At 46.7% G+C, this 22,981-nt stretch overlaps 1 protein-coding gene across 10 annotated transcripts in view; it reads right to left on the reverse strand.

Moving 5' to 3' along the window:
- Positions 1 to 20: 20 nt before the first annotated feature.
- The window catches only part of epb41l3a (erythrocyte membrane protein band 4.1-like 3a), a gene marked incomplete at its 5' end in the record, with an annotated part of 26,607 nt that continues 3,646 nt past the window's right edge, over positions 21 to 22,981 (reverse strand). The window contains 26 exons of one of the 10 annotated variants that reach the window (XM_079292103.1): positions 21 to 927; positions 1,479 to 1,600; positions 2,321 to 2,401; positions 2,483 to 2,581; positions 2,814 to 2,858; positions 3,579 to 4,271; positions 8,217 to 8,312; positions 12,462 to 12,698; positions 12,811 to 12,840; positions 13,311 to 13,493; positions 13,563 to 13,592; positions 13,704 to 13,745; positions 14,346 to 14,443; positions 14,605 to 14,709; positions 15,373 to 15,456; positions 16,079 to 16,254; positions 16,423 to 16,520; positions 16,680 to 16,832; positions 18,399 to 18,486; positions 18,580 to 18,676; positions 20,700 to 20,821; positions 20,916 to 20,991; positions 21,176 to 21,218; positions 21,317 to 21,421; positions 21,673 to 21,852; positions 21,943 to 22,022. In XM_079292103.1, coding sequence (XP_079148229.1) covers positions 1,490 to 1,600; positions 2,321 to 2,401; positions 2,483 to 2,581; positions 2,814 to 2,858; positions 3,579 to 4,271; positions 8,217 to 8,312; positions 12,462 to 12,698; positions 12,811 to 12,840; positions 13,311 to 13,493; positions 13,563 to 13,592; positions 13,704 to 13,745; positions 14,346 to 14,443; positions 14,605 to 14,709; positions 15,373 to 15,456; positions 16,079 to 16,254; positions 16,423 to 16,520; positions 16,680 to 16,832; positions 18,399 to 18,486; positions 18,580 to 18,676; positions 20,700 to 20,821; positions 20,916 to 20,991; positions 21,176 to 21,218; positions 21,317 to 21,421; positions 21,673 to 21,726 — 2,946 coding nt within the window. In that variant the 3' untranslated portion in view covers positions 21 to 927; positions 1,479 to 1,489. Of the gene's footprint in view, positions 928 to 1,478; positions 1,601 to 2,320; positions 2,402 to 2,482; positions 2,582 to 2,813; positions 2,859 to 3,578; positions 4,272 to 8,216; positions 8,313 to 12,461; positions 12,699 to 12,810; positions 12,841 to 13,310; positions 13,494 to 13,562; positions 13,593 to 13,703; positions 13,746 to 14,345; positions 14,444 to 14,604; positions 14,710 to 15,372; positions 15,457 to 16,078; positions 16,255 to 16,422; positions 16,521 to 16,679; positions 16,833 to 17,142; positions 17,233 to 18,398; positions 18,487 to 18,579; positions 18,677 to 20,699; positions 20,822 to 20,915; positions 20,992 to 21,175; positions 21,219 to 21,316; positions 21,422 to 21,672; positions 21,853 to 21,942; positions 22,033 to 22,981 lie in introns of those variants that run through there. The other 9 variants (XM_079292104.1, XM_079292096.1, XM_079292099.1 and 6 more) reach the window with 9 other exon arrangements.

Raw genomic sequence — 22,981 nt, forward strand, 5'->3', positions numbered from 1 at the left:
TTTATTTTATTTTCGTGGGTAAAGACATTCAGTAAGTTTAATTCATCATAAAGAAAATAACACACCTGGGGGAGCGGTCAGTCTGGGATTACATACGAACACAGATCAATAAATAAATACATTGACAGGTGAATAAAATAATTTGAGTTTCCAATGGCGAGATGAAAGACTGTCACATTACTATTGCATTATGGGTAAATAGAGAGCAGATTGTTGGTGCTATACAGTGAGTGGTTACAGTGCTAGCAATCATGCTATTTTACATTTCAGACAGGAGGCTGTCGGATCCATCACCTCACCAGGTGACTCAGGTTATTATTACAGAACCTTCAGATGTGACACAAACTAATTATTGAATATTACATAAGGCGGCTGTCTCTGTCTCACAATCAGGAGTAAATATACCTGAGTCAACCAACCAATCAGATGTCTGCTTTGACCTGTAGGTGTGTCAGGTGTGTGTGGGAAGGTGGGGCTTGTTTTACTAGGAAGTAAATACAGCAGCAGGACAATTTTTGGTGAAAGTTCATCTGAAGCTGACTGGCTCTGGTTGCCATGGGAACATGTCGATGGCGTCACAGCAGCGCCACCTGTCTGTCTCGCACCTGTCTATGTTGTGTCAATATTTTATTCCGTCTTTGCCTTAAATTTGCTTGTAAATGCTATCATGAAGCTTTCAACGAGATCTAATCAAACTATTGAACTAATGCTAACGGCTCTGAAACAAACTCAGCCTTTGGCCCCGCCCCCAGTCAGACAGACAGGTGCTGCTATGTGTGTGTGTGTACAGGTGTACATGCGTGTGTGTGTGTGTAAATCCTCAGTTCCATTGATGTCCACTGGGTGTCGCTGAAAACAGTGTCTACAGTTGTCTCTGGAGTCTGGACTACAGCTCCCATGATGCAGCAGAGGCCTCTCGATTCAGTCCTGAAAGAAAGACGGAAGCAGCTGTGAGACTACATTGTAAATATAAATCTCGATATTGAATCCATCTATAGCTCATGGCCTGAAGGTCTCTGGAAGCACGATAAATGATCCTTGAATAATTAAGTTATCAAGGATAGCATCATGGTCATGCTAATTAGCATAGCACAGCAAGCTTCAACGCATGGCCAGGCTGTTAGCGTAGCATAGCAAGGTTTTCTTCCCTGAGTGTTGTTCACCGAGTCAGCATTCTGATCACCTGAGTCGGAAGGCTGTTTATTTCCTCTTCACACTATCTTCTATTTAATCAGACACTGCACAAACCGATCCCCATCAATCTTTCCTGTCCTCCAATCAGAAGATTCCCTTCACTACCTGTGTTCTCTGGACCAATCAGAACGTCTGAGCTCCTTGACTGTCAGTGTTTGTCTCTCTTGGTCAAACTCTGATGTTCCTGAACACCAAATTTGCGTAAAACATGCAAACACCATGTTATGAATGCTAGCATGCACCAGCCAACCAATCGGCATCCAGGACGGCACTCCACCTGTTACCTGTGATGTCACTAATCGATCAGATGATCAGGAGAGACCTCTGTTTCTTTATGGACAACGACTTGTGTGACTGACAGCTCAGGATGCTGCAGCCGAGCCTCGCTGAGCACCGCAGCCAGAGCCTTAAAGAGAGACACGAGGATCAGAACCTGGTCCAGGATTAACCCTGGACTGACCGGGGTTAATCCTGGTCTATTTCAGGTGAATCCAGGAAGATATATATGTCTATCATGGGTTAATCTGGGTTTGTTCAGGTCTATACTGGGTTAATCCAGGTATGTATTAGTCCGTCCGGGATTAGTCCAGGTATGTACAGGTCTGTCCTAGGTTAGTCCAGGTATGTACAGGTGTGTCCAGGTGTGTCCTAGGTTAGTCCAGGTATGTACAGGTGTGTCCAGGTGTGTCCTAGGTTAGTCCAGGTATGTACAGGTCTGTCCTAGGTTAGTCCAGGTATGTACAGGTGTGTCCAGGTCTGTCCTAGGTTAGTCCAGGTATGTACAGGTGTGTCCAGGTGTGTCCTAGGTTAGTCCAGGTATGTACAGGTGTGTTCTAGGTTAGTCCAGGTATGTACAGGTGTGTTCTAGGTTAGTCCAGGTATGTACAGGTCTGTCCTAGGTTAGTCCAGGTATGTACAGGTGTGTCCAGGTGTGTCCTAGGTTAGTCCAGGTATGTACAGGTGTTCTAGGTTAGTCCAGGTATGTACAGGTGTGTCCTAGGTTAGTCCAGGTATGTACAGGTGTGTCCTAGGTTAGTCCAGGTATGTACAGGTGTGTCCTAGGTTAGTCCAGGTATGTACAGGTGCTTCCTGGAAGATCAAGACCTGTTCCTGTTATGACACTTACCTCGTCATGGTCGATTTCTGTGTCTCCAGAAATCACGATTCTCTTTTCGATTCTGGTTTCTGACATTCCTCCTCTCACTGTCTGGAGACAGAAAGAAAGAAACTCTGTAAACTCTGATCAAACATCTAAACATCTTTACTGCTTCTGTCTGGTGGTGGTTACCTTGGTGATGTGTGTGGTGGTGGTGGTGTTGGAGGTCTCAGCAGTGAAGGTCTGGGAGCTCAGCAGTAAACCTGTAGGAGGATCAGAGTCTACGCGGCTCTGAAACACACACACACACATCTGTCAATCAATCAATACTCTGAATCATTATTGATTTGGTTTTACCAACAAAAGTGAAAAGTTGAAATTTCCTGGAGGTGGTTCTGGTGTCACTTCATAAAAGGTGAATACTCAACTAAATAATCAGTTTACAAGACTGATTTATTATCTTTCCATTCATCAATAATCTCATGAAAGGTAGTGAAGCTCAAAAACACATAACTGTCCTCACCCCTGGAGCTTCATATGTGAGAGTCTTCCTCATCACTGGGACCTCCTGACAGACAGAGAGACAACAATCACATATATACATATATATATATATATATGTATATATACATATATATATACATATATATATATGTATATATACATATATATATATATGTATATATATATATATATGTGTATATATATATATACATATATATACATATATATATATATATACGTATATATATATATATGTATATATAGATATATGTATATATAGATATATATATATATATATATATATATATATATATATATATATATATATATATATATATATACATATGTATATATATATATATATATATATATGTATATATATATATATGTATATATATATATATATATGTATATATATATATATATATATATATATATATGTATATATATATATATATATATATATATGTATATATATATATATATATATATGTATATGTATATATATATATATATGTATATGTATATATATATATATATATGTATGTATGTATGTATGTATGTATGTATGTATATATATATATGTATATATGTATATATGTATATATATATATATATATATATACACACACATATATAGTTATGAACTCAAAACTATTTAAAATATCCTCCTAAATTACAGTTTAATCTGTAAATCCAGAGAAGCTTAAATACTGTTCAGTCTGTTTGTTGCAGCGCCGTCATCTCAGGTTTAACTGGGGCAGGTTTCTATCTCAGGTGTTACCTCCTGCAAAGATTTGGGCTCATCATCGTCGTCACTGTGGTCAGATGGCTGCGTCTGATTGGCCGAGCGCCCTGACGTGTGGCGGGCTAAAGAGGGAGGAGGGGAGTTGTCCCTGAAACTCCACCCTCCCCCGACCTCCCCAGAGTCATCCGAGTCCTGGTCTTCATGGTAAAGCCGAGAGCCCATAACGGAATGGGGTCTGGTGCCGGGGCTGTTGTTAACCTCCGTGGCAGCTGCCTCCTGCTCACCGTGGCTAACCGCAAAGTTAGCATTGATGCTATCCTGATTAGCATCGTTAGCATCTGGGCTCTGAGCCTGTCTGACTGCGGCCTCCATGGCTTCCTCCACAGCGGCCGGTGCTACCACACTGATAGCATCCTCGCTAGTATCGCTAGCATCGCTAGCCTGGCTACTCGGCTCGTCGTCGCTGACGTCGTAATAGCTGACCTCGCATTTATGTGGTGGACTATTAGGGTGGTTAGCATTGTTAGCATTGCGACTGTCATCATCGCTAGGCCATTCCTCTGTGACATCATCAGCATGCGACATGCAGGCCCCCGGCGGAGGGGGCAGGGGGTTAGTTGGCGGCGGGCCAACCAGATTTCTTGTTGCTACCTGAGGCTTGTCTGCCATTGGCTGGTCCTGGTCACATGGCTCCGTCATCAGGAAGACCGTCTCCACCTTCTCTGAGGTCTGAAACAGAGTCAACAGACAGAAGCAACAGACAGGGTCAACAGACAGAATCAACAGACAGGGTCAACAGACAGGGTCAACATATAGATCCAACAGACAGAATCAACAGACAGAATCAACAGACAGAATCAACAGACAGATCCAACAGACAGGGTCAACAGACAGATCCAACAGACAGGGTCAACAGACAGATCCAACAGACAGGGTCAACAGACAGAATCAACAGATAGAATCAGACAGATCCAACAGACAGGGTCAACATACAGATCCAACAGACAGGGTCAACAGACAGAAACAACATACAGAGCCAACAGACAGGGTCAACAGACAGAATCAACAGACAGATCCAACAGACAGGGTCAACAGACAGATCCAACAGACAGGGTCATCAGACAGATCCAACAGACAGGGTCAACAGACAGATCCAACAGACAGGGTCAACAGACAGAATCAACAGATAGAATCAGACAGATCCAACAGACAGGGTCAACATACAGATCCAACAGACAGGGTCAACAGACAGAAACAACATACAGAGCCAACAGACAGGGTCAACAGACAGAATCAACAGACAGATCCAACAGACAGGGTCAACAGACAGATTCAACAGACAGGGTCAACAGACAGAGTCAACATACATATCCAACAGACAGGGTCAACAGACACAATCAACAGACACAATCAGCATACATGGTCAACAGACAGGGTCAACAGACAGATCCAACAGACAGAGTCAACAGACAGAGTCAACATACAGATCCAACAGACATGGTCAACAGACAGAATCAACAGACAGACTCAACAGACAGATCCAACAGACAGGGTCAACATACATATCCAACAGACAGGGTCAACAGACACAATCAACAGACACAATCAACAGACAGGGTCAACAGACACAATCAACAGATATATCCAACAGACAGGGTCAACAGACAGGGTCAACAGACACAATCATCAGACAGATCCAACAGACAGGGTCAACAGACAATCAACAGATATATCCAACAGACAGGGTCAACAGACACAATCATCAGACAGATCCAACAGACAGGGTCAACAGACAGAGTCAACATATAGATCCAACATACAGGGTCAACAGACAGGGTCAACTGACATAATCAACATACAGAATCAACAGACAGGGTCAACAGACAGGGTCAACATACAGATCCAACAGACAGAATCAACAGACAGAATCAACAGACAGATCCAACTGACAGGGTCAACATACAAGGTCAACAGACAGATCCAACAGACAGGGTCAACAGACAGAATAACATACAGATCCAACAGATGGGGTCAACAGACAGAATCAACAGACAGATCCAACAGACAGGGTCAACAGACAGGATCAACAGACAGATCCAACAGACAGATCCAACATACAGATCCAACAGACGGGGTCAACAGACAGAATCAACAGACAGATCCAACAGACAGGGTCAACAGACAGATCAAACAGACAGGGTCAACAGACAGAATAACATACAGATCCAACAGACGGGGTCAACAGACAGAATCAACATACAGATCCAACAGACAGGGTCAACAGACAGAATAACATACAGATCCAACAGACGGGGTCAACAGACAGAATCAACAGACAGATCCAACAGACAGAGTCAACAGACAGAATCAACATACAGATCCAACAGACAGGGTCAACAGACAGAATCAACAGACAGATCCAACAGATGGCGTCAACAGACAGATCCAACAGACAGGGTCAACAGACAGGGCAACAGACAGATCCAACAGACAGGGTCAACAGACAGAATCAACATACAGATCCAACAGACAGGGTCAACAGACACAATCAACAGACACGTTCAACAGACATGGTCAACAGACAGGGTCAACAGACAGAGTCAGACAGATCCAACAGACAGGGTCAACAGACAGTCAACATCCAGATCCAACAGACAGGGTCAACAGACACAATCAACAGACAGGTTCAACATACATGGTCAACAGACAGGGTCAACAGACAGAGTCAGACAGATCCAACAGACAGAATCAACAGACAGGGTCAACAGACATGGTCAACAGACAGGGTCAACAGACAGATCCAACAGACAGGGTCAACAGACAGATCCAACAGACAGGGTCAACAGACAGAGTCAACATACATATCCAACAGACAGGGTCAACAGACACAATCAACAGACACAATCAGCATACATGGTCAACAGACAGGGTCAACAGACAGATCCAACAGACAGAGTCAACAGACAGGGTCAACAGACAGAGTCAACATACAGATCCAACAGACATGGTCAACAGACAGAATCAACAGACAGACTCAACAGACAGATCCAACAGACAGGGTCAACATACATATCCAACAGACAGGGTCAACAGACACAATCAACAGACACAATCAACAGACAGGGTCAACAGACACAATCAACAGATATGTCCAACAGACAGGGTCAACAGACAGGGTCAACAGACACAATCATCAGACAGATCCAACAGACAGGGTCAACAGACAATCAACAGATATATCCAACAGACAGGGTCAACAGACAGAATCATCAGACAGATCCAACAGACAGGGTCAACAGACAGAGTCAACATATAGATCCAACATACAGGGTCAACAGACAGAATCAACAGACAGATCCAACTGACAGGGTCAACATACAAGGTCAACAGACAGATCCAACAGACAGGGTCAACAGACAGAATAACATACAGATCCAACAGATGGGGTCAACAGACAGAATCAACAGACAGATCCAACAGACAGGGTCAACAGACAGGGTCAACAGACAGAATCAACAGACAGATCCAACAGACAGATCCAACATACAGATCCAACAGACGGGGTCAACAGACAGAATCAACAGACAGATCCAACAGACAGGGTCAACAGACAGATCAAACAGACAGGGTCAACAGACAGAATAACATACAGATCCAACAGACGGGGTCAACAGACAGAATCAACATACAGATCCAACAGACAGGGTCAACAGACAGAATAACATACAGATCCAACAGACGGGGTCAACAGACAGAATCAACAGACAGATCCAACAGACAGAGTCAACAGACAGAATCAACATACAGATCCAACAGACAGGGTCAACAGACAGAATCAACAGACAGATCCAACAGATGGCGTCAACAGACAGATCCAACAGACAGGGTCAACAGACAGGGTCAACAGACAGATCCAACAGACAGGGTCAACAGACAGAATCAACATACAGATCCAACAGACAGGGTCAACAGACAGAATCAACAGACAGATCCAACAGATGGCGTCAACAGACAGATCCAACAGACAGGGTCAACAGACAGGGTCAACAGACAGATCCAACAGACAGGGTCAACAGACAGAATCAACATACAGATCCAACAGACAGGGTCAACAGACACAATCAACAGACACGTTCAACAGACATGGTCAACAGACAGGGTCAACAGACAGAGTCAGACAGATCCAACAGACAGGGTCAACAGACAGTCAACATCCAGATCCAACAGACAGGGTCAACAGACACAATCAACAGACAGGTTCAACATACATGGTCAACAGACAGGGTCAACAGACAGAGTCAGACAGATCCAACAGACAGAATCAACAGACAGGGTCAACAGACATGGTCAACAGACATGGTCAACATATAGATCCAACAGACAGGGTCAACAGACAGGGTCAACATACAGATCCAACAGACAGAATCAACAGACAGGGTCAACAGACAGAATCAACAGACAGATCCAACAGACAGGGTCAACAGACAGTCAACATATAGATCCAACAGACAGTCAACAGACAGATCCAACAGACAGGGTCAACAGACAGAATCAACAGACAGATCCAACAGACAGAATCAACAGACAGGGTCAACAGACATAATCAACAGACAGACAGGTGGACAGACAGTTAGACAGACAGGTGGACAGACAGGTGGACAGGTAGACAGACACCTTCAGCAGATTGTGTTCTCTGAAGGTGTTTTGTTCTCTGGCCGAGTTCAGCAGAGCCGTCAGAGCAGGAGACATGTCATCAAATGTAGGTTTAGGCTGCACACACACACACACACAAAGGTTAGAGAGACAGAGAGGTAAACAAGAGGCAGAAAGAGACAGACCTTTGAATTGCAGCTATCTCATTTTTTTTCAGCAAACAAGTAACGTAACGTAAATGAAAAGTCATTGATTCTTAGTAGTAACTGACAGCCATGCAGGGGGCGTGGCCATATAAGGTGTGGTCAAATAGGGCGTGGTCAGAGAGGGCGTGGTCAGAGAGTTGTTCGTAATTAGTCTGTAATTACTAATCAGTGTAACTGGGTGATATTGAAAACAGGTTTCATGGTTTTCAGTGAACAAATAAATATATGAAATGGTATTCTATTGCAGTTTCTACTGTGAAATCCGACCACAAGGAGGTGAGCTTTGCATGCTGGGAGGTCTTCATTTGTTGATATTTACTTTACTTCCCGACCAATCTGACCAATGAGAGGAGAGAACATTCTCACCTGACTTATACTGATGCTAACGTTAGCTCAGCTTGTTCCTCTGATAACTTAAGATCCAGATGTCTGATGCTAACATTAGCTCAGCTTGTTCCTCTGATAACTTAAGATCCAGATGTCTGATGCTGACGTTAGCTCAGCTTGTTCCTCTGATAACTTAAGATCCAGATGTCTGATGCTGACGTTAGCTCAGCTTGTTCCTCTGATAACTTAAGATCCAGATGTCTGATGCTAACGTCAGCTCAGCTTGTTCCTCTGATAACTTAAGATCCAGATGTCTGATGCTAACATTAGCTCAGCTTGTTCCTCTGATAACTTAAGATCCAGATGTCTGATGCTGACGTTAGCTCAGCTTGTTCCTCTGATAACTTAAGATCCAGATGTCTGATGCTAACGTTAGCTCAGCTTGTTCCTCTGAATAATAGGAAAGCATTTTCACGTTTGATCGTAACTCAAGTAATTATATGACACCTCAGACGCTGTAGCAGGAGTTGTTAGATATGAAATGATTCTTAAAACATCTCCAGTGGTGAGACTAAACCTGAGAGCTTCAGACAAGGTGAAAAGCATCAACAACCAGGAAGTGAAGAGCATTAAAATAAATATCAGCCAATCAAAAAAACCCAGAGAACAGGAGAAAACAATGACAACATGAAAAAGATCTAATGCTTCTTTTGCACCATTTTGAACAAAGAAAGGACCAGAAATAAAATGGTGTTTGGGAGGAAGAGGAGGGAGAAGCTATGGGGAGTTTAAACTGAACACTGCAGCTCAACACTATCTTCCTGCTGGACAGTCTACTGCATGACTCACTGCAGGACACACTGCAATCAATGCACTCACTGCAGGACACACTGCACTCAATGCAGGGCACACTGCACTCAATGCAGGATACACTGCACTCACTGAAGGGCACACTGCACTCACTGGAGGGCACACTGCACTCAATGCACTCACTGCAGGATACACTGCACTCACTGCAGGGCACACTGCACTCAATGCAGTCAATGCAGGATACACTGCACTCACTGCAGGGCACACTGCACTCAATGCACTCACTGCAGGGCACACTGCACTCAATGCACTCACTGCAGGATACACTGCACTCACTGCAGGATACACTGCACTCACTGCAGTCAATGCAGGATACACTGCACTCACTGAAGGGCACACTGCACTCAATGCACTCACTGCAGGATACACTGCACTCACTGCAGGGCACACTGCACTCACTGCAGTCAATGCAGGATACACTGCACTCACTGGAGGGCACACTGCACTCAATGCACTCACTGCAGGATACACTGCACTCACTGCAGGGCACACTGCACTCACTGCAGTCAATGCAGGATACACTGCACTCACTGCAGGGCACACTGCACTCAATGCACTCACTGCAGGATACACTGCACTCACTGCAGGGCACACTGCACTCAATGCACTCACTGCAGGATACACTGCACTCACTGAAGGGCACACTGCACTCACTGCAGTCAATGCAGGATACACTGCACTCACTGCAGGGCACACTGCACTCACTGCAGTCAATGCAGGATACACTGCACTCACTGCAGGGCACACTGCACTCAATGCACTCACTGCAGGATACACTGCACTCACTGCAGGATACACTGCACTCACTGAAGGGCACACTGCACTCACTGCAGGGCACACTGCACTCAATGCACTCACTGCAGGACACACTGCACTCAATGCACACACTGCAGGGCACAATGCACTCACTGCAGGGCACACTGCACTCAATGCACTCACTGCAGGGCACACTGCACTCACTGGCACTCAATGCACTCACTGCAGGATACACTGCACTCAATGCACTCATTGCAGGACACACTGCACTCACTGCAGAGCACACTACACTCACTGCAGGGCACACTGCACTCACTGCAGGGCACACTGCACTCACTGCAGGACACACTGCACTCAATGCAATCACTGCAGGGCACAATGCACTCACTGCAGGACACACTGCACTCAATGCACTCACTGCAGGACACACTGCACTCACTGCAGGACACACTGCACTCACTGCAGGGCACACTGCACTCACTGCAGGGCACACTGCACTCACTGGCACTCACTGCAGGATACACTGCACTTAATGCAATCACTGCAGGGCACAATGCACTCACTGCAGGACACACTGCACTCAGTGCAATCACTACAGGGCACAATGCACTCACTGCAGGACACACTGCACACACTGCAGGGCACACTGCACACACTGCAGGATACACTGCACACACTGCAGGGCACACTGCACTCAATGCACCCATTACAGGACACACTGCACTCACTGCAGGGCACACTGCACTCACTGCAGGATACACTGCACTCACTGCAGGATACACTGCACTCACTGCAGGACACACTGCACTCACTGCAGGGCACACTGCACTCACTGCACTCACTGCAGGACACAGTGCACACACTGCAGGATACACTGCACTCAATGCACTCACTGCAGGACACACTGCACTCACTGCACTCAATGCAGGATACACTGCACTCACTGCAGGATACACTGCACTCAATGCACTCACTGAAGGGCACACTGCACACATTGCACTCACTGCAGGATACACTGCACTCAATGCACTCACTGAAGGGCACACTGCACTTAATGCACTCACTGCAGGATACACTGCACTCACTACAGGGCACACTGCACTCACTGCAGGGCACACTGTACTCACCGCAGGGCACACTGCACTCACTGGCACTCAATGCACTCACTGCAGGATACACTGCACTCAATGCACTCATTGCAGGACACACTGCACTCACTGCAGGACACACTGCACTCACTTCAGGATAAACTGCACTCAATGCACTCACTGCAGGACACACTGCACTCACTGCAGGATAAACTGCACTCAATGCACTCACTGCAGGACACACTGCACACACTGCACTCAATGCACTCACTGCAGGATACACTGCACACACTGCACTCAATGCAGGACACACTGCACTCAATGCACTCACTGCAGGATACACTGCACTCACTGCAGGACACACTGCACTCAATGCAGGACACACTGCACTCAATGCACTCACTGCAGGATACACTGCACTCACTGCAGGACACACTGCACTCAATGCAGGACACACTGCAGTCAATGCAGGACACACTGCACACACTGCACTCAATGCAGGACACACTGCACTCACTGCACTCAATGCAGGACACACTGCACTCAATGCAGGACACATTGCCCTCATTGCAGGACACACTGCACTCACTGCACTCATTGCAGGACACATTGCCCTCATTGCAGGACACATTGCACTCAATGCAGGACACACTGCACTCAATGCACTCATTGCAGGACACTGCACTCTTTTTCCTGCAGTTTCTCAGAGCTGAAGTGTTCAGTTTGACTTCCTGCGTCGGGCCGGTGAGGGTTAACGTGTTGCTGCCGGGTCGTCATGCTTGTTTCCATGCCGACCACCAACCAGCCAATCACCAGCATACCAGTCCGGTTATGGAGGGCGACGTCCTGCCCGTCAAGTGACCTGGTGAGGGGGCGGGGCTTAGACTCAGCTCATCCAGAGGAGGTTTAGGAGGAACGAGGGGGGTCAAACGTGAGATCACAGAGGCTCCGCCCCTACGTATGAGGTCACTGCTGATGGGCGGTTCTGACGGTTCTGACAGTGATGTCGGCATCTTCACCTCTCGGATGGTGATCAACGGTCCCCCCGTGATGACATCATCAGCGGTGGACAGCGGGATGATTCTGACCGGCCTGTTCATCCCCCTACGCACCGTCGTCACGGCGACGTCGGAGCTGTCATCTGTTATCGTCATGGTATCGACCCTCCCGGAGGCCGTGTCGTAGCTCCGCCCCACGGTGTAGCTCTTCTCTCTGATTAGCTGAGGAGGAGCTCGGTTTGCTGTGAACCCGCCCTCCTGGAGCGCACAGGTGAGCAACATGAATCACACACAGACTGACCGACCAATCATGAGACAGGTGAGCTCAGTAACACCTGTTTGTGTTTGACTGACAGTTGAGTGGACCTACCGCTGATGAGCTGCTTTCCAGTGGGAGGGCCTGAGAGACAGACGACAGACAGACAGAGAGAGAGACAGACAGACAGAGAGAGAGACAGACAAGGAGACAGACGGACAGAGACACAGACAGACAGACAGAGAGAGAGACAGACAGACAGAGAGAGAGACAGACAAGGAGACAGACGGACAGAGACACAGACAGACAGACAGACAGAGAGAGAGACAGACAGACAGAGAGAGAGACAGACAAGGAGACAGACGGACAGAGACACAGACAGACAGAGAGAGAGGGGAGACAGACAGACAGAGAGACAGACAGACAGAGAGACAGACAGACAGAGAGAGAGACAGACAAGGAGACAGACGGACAGAGACACAGACAGACAGACAGACAGAGAGAGAGGGGAGACAGACAGACAGACAGAGAGACAGACAGACAGACAGACAGACATACAGTGTTTGTAGAATAAACAGCTGCTATGTTTAATGTAACAATGAGTTCTGTCTCACCTCTTCTGGTTCCAGAGGTTCGATCATCGGTGAGTCATCGACTCGTCGCAGAGGTGAGGAGGCGAGACGTTTCTCCCACTCTGTCATCCCTCCTCCTCCTCCTCCTCCCTCTAAGAAGGAGCGTCTCAGAGCGCTGATGGAGGTCTGAGGTCTCTGCTCCTCCTCTGGACTCCCCATCATCTCCTGGAGACAGAAACAAAGTGAGTCTCATGGAGACGACATCATGATCCATAACAATAAAACCAGGTTTACCTGAGTCCTCAAGTCCTCATCCTGATCAGACTGCCAGACATACAGACAGACAGACAGACAGACAGGTTGTTGTTCGAAGAGTTTCCATCCACAGACAGGTTTCACTTTTATATGATATTTAATCTGAAATAATCTTCAAACCTCAGTCAGATCTCCGTCCACAGCGGTGTCAGTGAGCTCCGTCTGCACACAGACAGGTCCTCATCAATATACGATGTATGTGAGACAGGTAGACAGGTGAGACAGGGGAGACAGGTGAGGTGAGACAGGGGAGACAGGTGAGGTGAGACAGGTGAGGTGAGACAGGGGAGACAGGTGAGGTGAGACAGGGGAGACAGATGAGACAGGGGAGACAGGGGAGGTGAGACAGGGGAGACAGGTGAGACAGGGGAGACAGGTGAGACAGGTGAGGTGAGACAGGTGAGACAGGGGAGACAGGGGAGGTGAGACAGGTGAGACAGGGGAGGTGAGACAGGGGAGACAGGTGAGACAGGTGAGACAGGGGAGACAGGGGAGGTGAGACAGGGGAGACAGGTGAGACAGGGGAGACAGGGGAGGGGAGACAGGTGAGACAGGTGAGGTGAGACAGGTGAGACAGGGGAGACAGGTGAGACAGGTGAGGTGAGACAGGGGAGACAGGTGAGGTGAGACAGGGGAGACAGGTGAGACAGGTGAGGTGAGACAGGTGAGGGGAGACAGGTGAGACAGGGGAGACAGGTGAGGTGAGACAGGTGAGACAGGTGAGGTGAGACAGGGGAGACAGGGGAGACAGGTGTTTGTTACCTTGGTTTCCTGCTGAGTAGGAGGACTCTCCGGAGAGATCTCTGTCGCTCTGGTCTCCTCCTGCTGCACCTCCTCCTCCACCACTAGCACCTCCTCATCTAGGAGATAGGAGACCAAGAAGCAAGGAGAGGAGACGAGAGAACAAGGAGACAAGAAGACGAGGAGGAAAAAAGTAAACCAGAAGAGACAGAAGGAGGCATCATTTAGTGCTTCGGTCACCTGATCTAATGTCTCTCCTCTGATTGGTTGTTGTCTGTACCTGTCTCCACCCTCCTCTCCTCCATTGTCCTCTCAGGTGTTAACGTGGTGATGAGGTCACTGACGGCGATGAACTTAGACGCTCCGTACAGACCGGCTCCCATATCTACACACACACACACACACACACACACAGACACACACACACACACACAGACACACACACACACACACTGTGATGTCAACAACAACAACAACAACAACAAGGACGATAACGCTCAGGCGCATGCAAGGCAGCCCGGGCCAATCAGCCAATCAGCATTCAGAACCACCACGAAGCCATGACCACACGGCCGTGCTAACAGCACTAACAGTGCTAACAGCGCAGAAAAAGTTCACAAACATAGCGATGCTAACTATGCTAATAATGCTAGCTGAGCGAGTCAGACCTCCTTCCTGTCGAGTTCACAAATAAAACAACAAAAGACGGCTCGAAAGGGGCGGAGCTAAAGAAGCAATTAAATGTTTATTTCTGACTTCGTGTCTCGTCGTGTTATTGACGACAGGATCGAGGTCTGACATCATGTGATGACATCACCAGAAACAGAAGAGCTGATTGGACAGAAATAGACACAGCTGATCACAGATGTGTCTGAATGAAGCAGAGCTCATCCAGCCAATCAGGAAGCAGCATTCGCTCATGAGCTGAAGGAAGTGAAGCATTCAGAGCTGTGGCCAATCACAGAGCTGTACTACTACAGTACTAGTACAGTACTGATAAAGTACGACAACAGTACTACTACAGTACTACTGCAGTGATGAGCTCTACCTGTGTGTGTACCACCGTTGGCTTTAGGGGATGTTGTGATGGCTGGAGAGCCAATCAGAGAGGACGTGGGCGTGGCCATCGGAGCTGAGGACCAATCAAAGCTCTGGTCACCATCAAGTACAAGAAAGAACTAAACTAACACACAGCTGTACTCCTGAACCCTCAAAACCTGAATGCCCAAAACTTGAACCCCCAAAACCTGAATGCCAAAAACCTGAACCCCCAAAACCTGAATGCCAAAAACCTGAAGCCCCAAAACCTGAACCCCCAAAACCTGAATGCCAAAAATCTGAATGCCAAAAACCTGAACCCCCAAAACCTGAATCCTCAAAACCTGAACCCTAAAAAACCTGAACCCCGAAAACCTGAATCCTCAAAACCTGAATCCTCAAAACCTGAACCCTCAAAACCGGAACCCCCAAAACTGGAACCCCCAAAACTGGAATCCCCAAAACCTGCTACAGACGGCACTTCTGGTAAACTACTGATACCAGTATGACCAATAGTTCTACTACTGGGACCAGAACTACAATGACAGAGACCAGAGACCAGGACTACTACTACTGGGACAAGCACTCCTACAGGGACCAATGAGATGAGTATCAGGTGCCAGGACCAGCATTGCTGCTCATATTAGCGACTGTGGCTCAGGTGGTACTATGAGGACCAGGACTACCTCAGTACTAGTATGATCCAGCATGAGTACCTCCATCCAGGCTGCGGCTCAGAATGTTCCTCTTGCTGATGCATCTTGGGAAATGCGGTGCCGGTCTGGAGATCTGAGCGCTGGCTCTGCGACTCTGAATCTGAGTCCGACCGCTGTAGCGAAACTTTGAACCCAGATTCAGAAACTTCTTCGGTGTCTCTTCTGGAGACACGAGTCTGAGAGACAGAAGGGTACGGAGAGAGACAGACGGTTTCAGAGCATGTGAGGTCTCCCGTTTGCCAAGATATGTTATGTTACGTCATGTTACGTTGTGTTGCGCTACGCTTTGTTACATTACGTCTTCTCAGTTCATATCAGATGAAATCATGACGTTAATCACTGACCTGAAGAAGGAGTGATGCTCCACACACACTTTCCACAGTCTTTTAGCTGATCGGTGATTCAGCAGCTTGAAACCGATCGTAGACTCAAACTGGTCAAACTGGAGACAGAGACAGATCAGTGATGTGTCGTTGACAGCTGTGATTCATGATGTCTAGTCGGTCAGTGAAACGTGTCTCCAGTCTCTGATCAGCTGACCGGTGTTTATCTTTGTCTTCTTCTTCTGTGGTGTTAGGGTGTGTGTGCGTGGGCGTCTCACCTCTCCAGGTCGGATCTTGATGTAGAAGTTGTTCCTTTTGTACGAGAGCTTCAGGATCTTCGGCCACGAGAATCTGTTGATCCTCAGTCGGTCTCTGTAGACCAGGAGGCCGCTACTGCACACGCCCAGCATGATGGCCACGCCCTCTGAGTCCTGCACACACACACACACACACACACACACACACAGACACACACAGACACACACACGTTATTTCTCTGAATGTCAACATGTTCTGTTTCTATTTATTGTTTAGTCTGTTGTTATAGTTTGAGTTCATTGATGGTTTTCTGATCAGTTTGTGTTTTTTATCATAACCTGCAGCAGCTAGCATAGCTACATGCTAACAGCAGCATCAGAGATGACAGTGATCACTTCCTGTCTGCTCTGAACAAAGGAAACACTGATGACACACACACCTACACACTCTGACATACACACACATACACACACACACTCTTACCTCTGACTGAGCTGAAGGCAAACAGTCAAAGCGACTTCCTACCATCTACTCCGTTCAGGCAGACAAAAACAAACAGAGAAGAAGAAGAACAGCTGGTCGATATGAGGAAGTAAAACACATCAACTATGCTGCGTTCAATGAGCCTCCAGAACATGGGACATTTAAAACACCACAGCGTGACACAACAAAGAGCTGTTTGTGACCTGAAGGACGGCTTGTGTTCAGGATGTAGGGGGGATGCTGTTGCTGTGGCGACAGTCTGTATCCAGAGCACTGTGATTTATTTCCAGCTGTTCTTCCTTCATGTTTCACTTTCAACTGCTTATTTCACTTCTTCATATTTATATAACGCCATCTAACAATCCATGAACTGAGCTCTGATTGGTCAGGAGGCGGAGCTTACACCTCCAGCATCACGTGCTCCGTTCAGCATCAGTTACCATGGTTACCAGGTGAGGAGCACAAACCCTGATCCAGGTACAGGGACCTGGTCTCTGTGGATCCGGACTGACAATGAAGTGAACCAGAGTCGGTCTGTTTAATCTGCACCTCTGTGACTGAGAGACGGAATCAATGATGGAAAAATCATTACTGACACACACACACACACACACACACACACACACACACACACACACACACACAGAAACGATTGATCAGGACAGGAAGTGTGTCATGTATTGATCAGATTGTTGAGAATCAGAACATCAGCAGCACACTGATGTCTGTATTAAGGGCAAAGGATTCTATATATGTAAATATTTATTTATATATTAATTAACATACATACATATATATATATATATATATACATAAATGTGTACATATAAATATTTATATGTATATATATATAGACATATATATATATATATATATATATTTATATGTATATTTATATGATAAGTAACTACATTATCAATCCAAAGTTAACGTGTGTCCAATAATTCAAAAAGATATGTAATATAAATAGGAGACTGCTACTACTAATACTAATGTGTAAGTCTGAAGATCAAGTAGTGTTTTATAATTATTTAGACTGAAGCTCTTTTTTCATCATCATTCTTTCACTTTTCCCAGATTAAAGAACCCTGAAGCTCCGCCCCCTCAGGACACCTGGGACAGGTTCCTCCATGAAAGGTTTGACAGAACTCAGATGAAGTGAAATGATGGTGGAGATGTTTACTCATGCAGCCTGCATCGTGTCTTATTGTGTTGATTTCTTTATTTCAGGTCATCTTCATGTTGTGTGTTTTTACCTTTGCGTGATGAAGGTCGACTCCGTACATAGAAAGTTTCTTCACGTTGTCCAGGAAGTGCATCTCTGCTTCAACTGGTGTCATTCCTCTAAACACACAAATCTAGTTTTAACAGCTGTTATTTGTTTGGGTTTGTTTTTCTTCTTAAAATTGACGTTAACATTTAATTAAATGTAAGAACCTGTAAGTCTTGTGCAGCTCAATGATCTTCTCCTCCATCTCTTTGGTTTGATTTGGAGCGAAACAGAGTTCACTGACGTAATCTGAACCACACTCATCTGAAATATAAAGAGAGAGAGACAGAAAGGTGGTCAGAGACAGACAGCAGGGTATGGTAGGGTATATCAGAGAAGGGTACAGCAAGGTACAGTACGGTATGTCAGAGGGTACCGCAGGGTACAGCAGGGTATGTCAGAGAGGGTACTGCAGGGTATGGTAGGGTATGTCAGAGAAGGGTACAGCAAGGTACAGTATGGTAGGGTACAGCAGGGTATGGTATGTCAGAGAGGGTACAGCAAGGTACAGTAGGGTAGGGTACAGCAGGGTATGGTAGGGTATGTCAGAGAGGGTACAGCAAGGTACAGTAGGGTAGGGTACAGCAGGGTATGGTATGTCAGAGAGGGTACAGCAAGGTACAGTAGGGTAGGGTACAGCAGGGTATGGTAGGGTATGTCAGAGAGGGTACAGCAAGGTACAGTAGGGTAGGGTACAGCAGGGTATGGTAGGGTATGTCAGAGAGGGTACAACAGGGTATGGTAGGGTATGTCAGAGAGGGTACAGCAGGGTACAGTAGGGTAAAGTAGGGTATGTCAGAGAAGGGTAGAGGGTACAGCAAAGTATGGTAGGGTATGTCAGAGAGGGTACAGGAGAGTATGGTAGGGTATGTCAGAGAAGGGTACAGCAGAGTATGGTATGTCAGAAGAGTACAGCAGGATATGGTAGGGTATGTCAGAGAGGGTACAGTAGGGTATTGTAGGGTATGTCAGAGAGGGTACAGCGTGGTATGGTAGGGTATAACAGTGAAGAGTACAGCAGGGTATGTCAGAGAAGGGTACAGCAGGGCATGGTAGGGTATGTCAGAGAAGGGTAGAGGGTACAGCAAAGTATGGTCGGGTATGTCAGAGAGGGTACAGCAAGGTACAGTAGGGTAGGGTACAGCAGGGTATGGTAGGGTATGTCAGAGAGGGTACAGCAAGGTACAGTAGGGTAGGGTACAGCAGGGTATGGTAGGGTATGTCAGAGAGGGTACAACAGGGTATGGTAGGGTATGTCAGAGAGGGTACAGTAGGGTAAAGTAGGGTATGTCAGAGAAGGGTAGAGGGTACAGCAAAGTATGGTAGGGTATGTCAGAGAGGGTACAGCAGAGTATGGTAGGGTATGTCAGAGAGGGTACAGTAGGGTATGTCAGAGAGGGTACAGCATGGTATGGTAGGGTATAACAGAGAAGAGTACAGCAGGGTATGTCAGAGAAGGGTACAGCAGGGCATGGTAGGGTATGTCAGAGAAGGGTAGAGGGTACAGCAAAGTATGGTCGGGTATGTCAGAGAAGAGTATAGCAGGATATGGTAGGGTATGTCAGAGAGGGTACAGTAGGGTATTGTAGGGTATGTCAGAGAGGGTACAGCATTGTATGGTAGGGTATAACAGAGAAGAGTACAGCAGGGTACAGTAGGGTATAACAGAGAAGAGTACAGCAGGGTACAGTAGGGTATGTCAGAGAAGGGTACAGCAGGGCATGGTAGGGTATGTCAGAGAAGGGTACAGCAGGGTATGTCAGAGAGGGTACCGCAGGGTATGGTAGGGTATGTCAGAGAAGGCTACAGCAAGGTACAGTAGGGTAGGGTACAGCAGGGTATGGTAGGGTATTTCAGAGAGGGTACAACAGGGTATGGTAGGGTATGTCAGAGAGGGTACAGTAGGGTATGTCAGAGAGGGTACCGCAGGGTATGGTAGGGTATGTCAGAGAAGGGTACAGCAAGGTACAGTAGGGTAGGGTACAGCAGGGTATGGTAGGGTATTTCAGAGAGGGTACAACAGGGTATGGTAGGGTATGTCAGAGAGGGTACAGTAGGGTATGTCAGAGAAGGGTAGAGGGTACAGCAAAGTATGGTCGGGTATGTCAGAGAGGGTACAGCAGAGTATGGTAGGGTATGTCAGAGAAGGGTACAGCAGGGCATGGTAGGGTATGTCAGCGATGGTACAGCAGGGAATGTCAGAGAAGGTACAGCAAGGTAAGGGTACATCACAGAAAGCTCTGGCATGATGTTTTAGGGTGTAATCGGGTATCTTCAGTTGAAGTACCAGGATCGTAGTCTCCGAGCTCTGATTGGACGGTGTACGAGCTGAGGACGGTGTGAGTCGCAAAGGAACACGGGAGATGTCCAGAAACTATATCCTGTCTGAGCTGGAGACACAGGAAGTACCTGCAAACAGAAAGGGGGGGGGGACTCTCTCAGGTGTCTAAACAGGTAACAACATGTTGGTATTGATCTCTGATTGACAGATGAGTAGATCTACCTGGTAATGTCCTCAGAGAGCTGGGCGGGGTCAGGGGGGTAAAACTTGACGTTAAAGGAGAAGTTCCAGGGAACACCTGAGAGACAGCGAGGGGGAATCATTTCATCATTTAATTCAATATTAATCTCAATTTATCGATTTTAAATGACTGAATTTAATGATCAGATTACCTGTACACCTGAACTAACCACTTAGCCTGTTAACCAAAGATCACATTTGAATGCCCCGCCCACCAGTGAAAAGGGGGCGGGGCTACTGACCTCTGACCTGCTTCTTCATCTCCTTTGCTGGATCCAACCAGTTCTATGAGACGAGAGGTAAAGGACAGAGATCAGCGAGACAGACAGAGAGACAGGCAGGCAGAGACAGGTAGACAGACACACAGAAAGACAGACAGATACCTTGTTGTTGTCCATGTCTCTGAAGGACAAAGCAAAGTAGTCTCTCTCCAGCAGGTTGACGTGTTCACAAACTTTGTCAAATAGCTGAACACCACAAGCTCGTTTCTACAGAAGAAGAGATTAACATTTATTTATCCTCCACCTGTCTTTCTTCCACCTCTCTCCTCCACCTGTCTTTCCCCCACATGTCTCCACCTGTCTCTCTCCACCTGTCTTTCTTCCACTTGTCTCTCTCCACCTGCCTCCCCTCCACCTGTCTCCGCCACATGTCTCCACCTGTGTCTCCTCCACCTGTCTCTTCCCCACGTCTCTCTCTAACTGTCTCTCTCCACCTGCCTCTCCTCCACCTGTCTCACCTCCACAGTGCAGGTGAACAGCGAGCCGTCCAGCAGGGACACCTTGGTCTGCATGGTCCTAAAGCTCAGCGGGTTTCTGGCCGGAGAGCGAGCGATCCGACTGCTCGACGACAGGTGACTCGTCGAATCCTCGGCCAATGAGCTGTGAGCTTGGCTCTGGGACGGCCCACCCTCCCCTCCCTGAGGACGCAGGAAGTGATGTCACTCTTCACAGACCTGATCAATAATCTATTTATTTATTTCTTGGTGTGTTGTTGTTATTTTTTTTACCTGTTTAGGCGTGGAGTGGGCGGCAATTTCGGGGAAAGACTCCACCTCTTTGGACTGGGCCTCCTGTGGCTCACCTGGCTCTGTCGTCATGGTGATTCACCTGAGAAACACAGACACAGAAGCTGGAAGCTGATTGGCTGTCAGGGAGACGACAAACAGCCAATCACAGAGCTCCAAATCCTGTGACGTCAGGCTCATGGGTATTGTAGTATTCAGTGTCAAACAATCTAAACCCGCCCTGATGATGTCATCAGCCTGAGCCCCATTGTGACCATCTGGTGACCCCTCCAGCCGTCAGGTGAAGGGTTGCCATGGTAACACGTGGGGGGGGGGATTAGAGTTGAAAGCAATTTAATGTAATCTGGATTCAGACAGACGACAATGATGTGTGTGTGTGTGTTAATTTATTACATTGTATATTACATGTACTGAACATATAATATTATACTTCATAGTTTTTCCTCCACAACTTCTTCACATATTGATTCCAGTTTAGATATTTGATTTCGTTTGTAAAGAGTTACTGAATATATTATTATGAGGGCCCGATCACCTAATGTTATTATTATTATTATTATTATTGTGTAAATTGTATATGTATTATTCTTATTATTGTCATATACACATATATAATTTATATATACAGTATATCATACATATATATATATAAATGTATATATGTACATAACAGACACTTGATGCAATATTTCCGGTTGGGAGTCTTTGTCGTCCTGCAGCAGGAAACACCCCGCTGCAACACACACACACACACACACACACACGCACGCACACACACACACTGAGCTGCAGTGTGATGAGGCAGAATTTATGCTCAGTCTCTCTCTCTGTCTCTGTGATCGATATTAAACTGATAGTGGCTTCTATCAGTGATCAATAAGCTCCTCCTCTTCCTCCTCTTCCTCCTCCTCTGTAAATAAAAAACATCATCTCACATATTTACCTGTCCTCGTGCAGGACGCTCGCCCTCTTCCTCCCGTTAACGGACGCTTTTTTTTAAAAACGTCATCTCTCTCTACGA

This window comes from Melanostigma gelatinosum (assembly GCF_949748355.1).
Source record: "Melanostigma gelatinosum genome assembly, chromosome: 20".
Taxonomy (NCBI): domain Eukaryota; kingdom Metazoa; phylum Chordata; class Actinopteri; order Perciformes; family Zoarcidae; genus Melanostigma; species Melanostigma gelatinosum.